The sequence below is a fragment of the Lycium barbarum genome, chromosome 9 (assembly GCF_019175385.1).
Source record: "Lycium barbarum isolate Lr01 chromosome 9, ASM1917538v2, whole genome shotgun sequence".
Taxonomy (NCBI): domain Eukaryota; kingdom Viridiplantae; phylum Streptophyta; class Magnoliopsida; order Solanales; family Solanaceae; genus Lycium; species Lycium barbarum.
In genome coordinates, this window is record NC_083345.1 from 345951 (window position 1) to 351006 (window position 5056).

General features: G+C 32.7%; 1 protein-coding gene across 1 annotated transcript; it reads left to right on the top strand.

Moving 5' to 3' along the window:
* Nucleotides 1-1293: 1293 nt before the first annotated feature.
* On the top strand, nucleotides 1294-2736 carry LOC132610302 (galactolipase DONGLE, chloroplastic-like). Its single transcript, XM_060324610.1, has one exon. The coding sequence runs from the start codon at nucleotides 1294-1296 to the stop codon at nucleotides 2734-2736; it is 1443 nt and encodes a 480-aa protein (XP_060180593.1).
* Nucleotides 2737-5056: the final 2320 nt, after the last annotated feature.

Sequence of the window (5056 nt, forward strand, 5' to 3'; positions counted from 1 at the left end):
CATCGCTATCCTACCATCGGCATCAAGTGCACCTTTGCGACGCGACTGGTCATCACCACCACCAACCATCTCTACAAACAGCCCCCAAAGTACAATCACCATGCACCATCAAACACTTTCACCATTATACATTGCCGCCAACCATCTCTATCGCCAATTTTACCAAACGAATGATGCACCTAGTCACCTCCATTAATTCACCACCACACACTCATCATTTATGTCCACCGCCTCATTACCAGCTACCACAATATAAATATGGTAATCACTAGCTTTCACTTTACCACGTACTATCATCGTCAACCACAACTACCACCAAACATTTTTAAAAAGTGGTTCATTAAAAATAAATTACATAAAACCATGAGAATTACAATATTTGTAAATTTTATAAATATCGTATTTGTTAATAACTTATTTGAATTCTATATTTATTAACTTTTACATATAGATAACTATTCATATTCGGATGTTGCAAAAACAACCTTAAATATTCAGTATACAATTCTAAATATAATATCTTAATACTCAAACATATGCAAATTCAGACCTCTTAATCTTAAGAAAAAATGAATGAAGCGTAACTTTTAACTAGACTAGATATTAAATAACTTGGGTTGTCATCATCAAATATATATTCAGAGCATAGCTAACTTAATATTCATCAAGCGTTTCGGAGCAAAATAATTATGTTAGGGACTATTTTTCATTTATCAATGTTTAATTAATCCAAATTGGTCCTACATTAATAAGATTGTGGTATACATGGTGGCATTTTCGTTTTTAGGGTACACGCGATGACTTCCTAATGGAATATGTATTTTCTCCTACAAAAGGAAAGAAATAGAGATAGGGAAGAAAAAGAAATTAAATATTAATAAACACGCTAAATTTGTCCACGTAGCAAACGCACCTCTAAAGTCAACCACTTGAAGGGAAATTAGCAAAACCGTATTTGTACATTTTGTTCCTCGAAACATATTTTATTTGCAGCCGCAAAAATTAAACAATTAATTATAGTCACAATTTGAGGCTAACCGACCATTTAATTTATTAAATTATATGGAATTTTTCATTACTCGGTCAAATTACTCGCCAAACATGCCTTTATTTTCTACTTCTTTTCCCGCCCTAGCCCCACCTCAACAACGTACTTTTCGATTCTCATCACAGTCCATGACAAATAAACACACAGTAGATACATATATATTAGTATATAACCCTTTATCTATAATTCCTCTAGAGCTCTCACTCCCTCTCTAGTTCTTCCTCTTAAATATTTCTTTTCATACAATGCTTAGATTACCAAATAGTCCAAATCTGAACTTTCCTACATTTTCAGAAGAGTTTTTGCCTAAGCCATGTATGGTAAGACCAAATGAAGGTATCTCAGTTTTACCTGCACCACCTCTAACATTACAACAACAACTACGCATCAGTCCCAAACCATCACCAACTGCGATATCCCCTAAGGAAATATCGAAGAACAATGCTACTAGTACTAATACTACAATGGATTATACTTGTAGTAATAGTAGTAGTTGTAGTAGTAGTAATATTGAGAGATTGGCTTCCATTTGGAGAGAAGTTCATGGGTCAAAAAACAGGGAAAACCTAGTAGATCCATTGGACTCTCTTCTCCGCGAGGAGATTATCCGATATGGAGAGTTTGTGGCTGCTTGTTATGATGCATTTGATCTTGATCCAAATTCAAGAAGATACTTAAATTGCAAGTATGGAAAGAGGTGGATGTTGAGTGAAGTAGGGTTGGGTGAATCAGGCTATGAAGTGACAAAATACATATATGCTACTCCAGACATATATGTCTTTCCAATTGGTGGCAATAGTATAGGCTCATCATGTGGAAAATGGATTGGTTATATTGCAGTATCAAATGATGAAGAAACAAAGAGACTTGGGAGGAGAGATGTGCTTGTTACTTTTTGGGGAACGATCACTAGCCCTGAATGGATAGCCAATTTTATGAGCTCATTGACTCCTGCTCGTCTTGATCCTCATTACCCGAGACCTCAAGTTAAGGTTGAAGCTGGATTCTTAAGTTTGTACACCTCCAATGAGGGCAAAAAGTTTGGCCTTGGAAGTTGTCGCGAACAATTACTATCCGAGGTGGGGAGAGTACTAAATAAGTATAAAGGGGAGGATATGAGCATAACTTTGGCAGGACATAGCATGGGGAGTGCATTAGCGCTCTTACTAGCGTATGACATTGCAGAGTTGGGCCTGAATCAGGACAAGTTGTTGCAAATTGATCACACGGTACCTGTGACCGTTTTTTCCTTTGGAGGGCCAAGAGTTGGAAATTCAGGCTTCAAAGAGAGGTGTGAAGAGTTAGGTGTAAAATTTTTGAGAATAACAAATGTAAATGACCCCATTACAAAACTTCCTGGGGTTTTTTCAAATGAGCATTTTAGGGTTTTGGGTGGGAAGTATGAGGTTCCTTGGAGTTGCTCATGTTATGCACATGTTGGAGTTGAGATCTTGTTAGATTTATTCAAGATGCATAATCCTTCAAGTGTACATGACTTAGGAACTTATCTTAGTTTGCTTAAGTGCCCTAAGAGGTTACAAGTTCAAGCAAAAGAAGGCAATGATTTCTTCAATCGAGCAAAGGAATTTGTCATTTCTGGGGCTCAAAATAAATTAAACTTCAATGCCTTGCAATTGAAAAATGCTGCCATGAATATGGTGCACTTGGTTCAATCCCAGAGGACTTAATAAACATCATGGCATGGTCTAGAGTGATGTCTTTTAACCCAAAAATAGATAGCTTTTTGGTTGAATTATATATAAATTTTGCATCCTCTAGAAAGATCATGAGATTAATTTGCAATACATATTGTACAATATTAATGATTGTACAATATGGTTATGGAGTAACCGACCTCAAAACTTCACTAAACTGAAACAAAAATTAAAGAAGATAAATAGAGGGAGATGCATATGGTGTATATTAAAGTTATAAATTATTTCATACATATGGTGTATAATAAAGTTATAAATTATTTCATGCATATGGTGTATATATGTTTTTTGATAGTTAGTATTAGTAATAGATTCTCTGACCAGGTCAATATACAGGATTGAAGAAGTTAAATGTAGCTCAAAGCGTATCTTGACTATTATTCCTCCGTCCAAAACTTATGTTCCGATTTCTCTCAACCTATATCGAGTATGATTTATGACTAATTGTTTTCTAATTTAATTGAACTCAAAAAATTTGTTTGGCTTTTGAGCAATATATATACAGCAACTATATGGAAATGGTATCTACACCTTAAGAATGCTAACAAGTAGTAGTATTATTCATGCCTTAACGACACAACAACTACGTCTGAAATGTCGTTAGTTATTCGAGTTGACTATGTGAATTCTCAATATCTATTTTCAGTCCATTTAGATTTACTTTATTCAAATACTCTTACCAATTCTATCACATGAGTTTAAATTGTTTGCACTGATGGTCCGGTGTGAATTATGAAAAAACAATTAGCCAGTCAGATCATATATATATATATATATATATATATATATATATATATATATATATATATATATGTATGTATTAAGTAATTACTGGTAAATCTCTTAATTAATAAGCATATAATTCACTCACGAAACATCAAGATCAACCTTAAATTCATTAGCCCCTTCTTTTTGTTCCTAGTTTGGGGCTTGAGCAATGAAAAGTCAATTAGTTATTATAGCACGGAAGAGGAAATTGATGCAATAGAGGTTTTGACTCTATAAATGATGAAGATGACAGAGACGATAACGAGTATTTGGAAAGAAGAATTAATAGAGGAAAATGAAAAACAAGATGTGTCTCTTGATTTGAAATTTGGATCCGGCGATATATGGAAAAGTTGAAAAAAGAAAAAGGAATTCCAAATATGGATCACGTAGAAGAATGAGGTCAAGATAGCTAACCTTTCTCTCTACATCACTCGAACATAACTTATTCTTATAATAGTCAAAGAAGAGATTGTTTCATCCATCGTGGAGTTGTTCTTGATTCGAAACTATAATTGGCGTTATATTGTTATTTTTCAGGTTTACTTGCACCATGAGGTATTTGTAGGAATATTCGGCCTATAGTCAGTCCCCAACCCCGACTTTGTATCAACCAACTCGAGGTGAAAAATAAAATTAAAATTCCATTGATAGTATAAAAATATCTTTATATATTTGTCAGTCTAGGTAAATTTAATTGACTTAATTTATTTATATATTAATGCATGGACTTTTGCAAATTGTCGTTGAATTAAGTTACAGTCTCATGCATATGTAAATATTTTCTCATGCATATGTAAGCGTCCAGTTTCAGTAAAGGAAAACGATGAACTCCAGGAAAAGGTGGTTTACCAATTTGCTGGAGTGAATAGTATTTGTTGTGTTCTATTCACACTCGATTGTAGTCAAATTGTTGAAAGTTTATTTAGATACGTAGAACTTAAAGAGAGGTTTTCCGACCAAATATGAAAGAGAGCATTCGGACTGGGGAAAAAAGAATAAAAGGAACACAATCAAACACATACTTAAGGGCCTGTTTGGAAAGCCACCGGGTAATTGGAATTGGTGTAATTACTAGGGTAGTAATTAAACAGCCTAGTAATTACACAGTAGTGTAATTACAACAATCTGTTTGTTTGTTATAACGTAATTACAGTGTAATTACAAGCGTGCTGTTTGGTTGCACAAGTGTTATTACACAGTTAGTTTAATTTAAAATAAAGTTTAATTATAAAAAATTTAAAATTAATATTTAAAAATATTTGTCTTTATAGATGATATTAAATTAGTTATTTAATAACACATTGTTTCTTTAAAATATATTAATTAATAATCATATATTTTTAACTAATATTTTAAAAAATAATTGATATATATTTTTTAAATTAATAATATTTAATTTTAATTAATTATAAAACATAAAAAGAAGACATTTTTTGTGAGAATGTCACGGATTGGATGTTTGACAAAAAAATAATATTTATAAATATAATGCCATAACATTATTCAAATGTTTGACACAAAA

Bases quoted from the DNA above. Each gene is read 5' to 3' on its own strand.
- LOC132610302 (XM_060324610.1), top strand. From the start codon at position 1,294: ATGCTTAGATTACCAAATAGTCCAAATCTGAACTTTCCTACATTTTCA.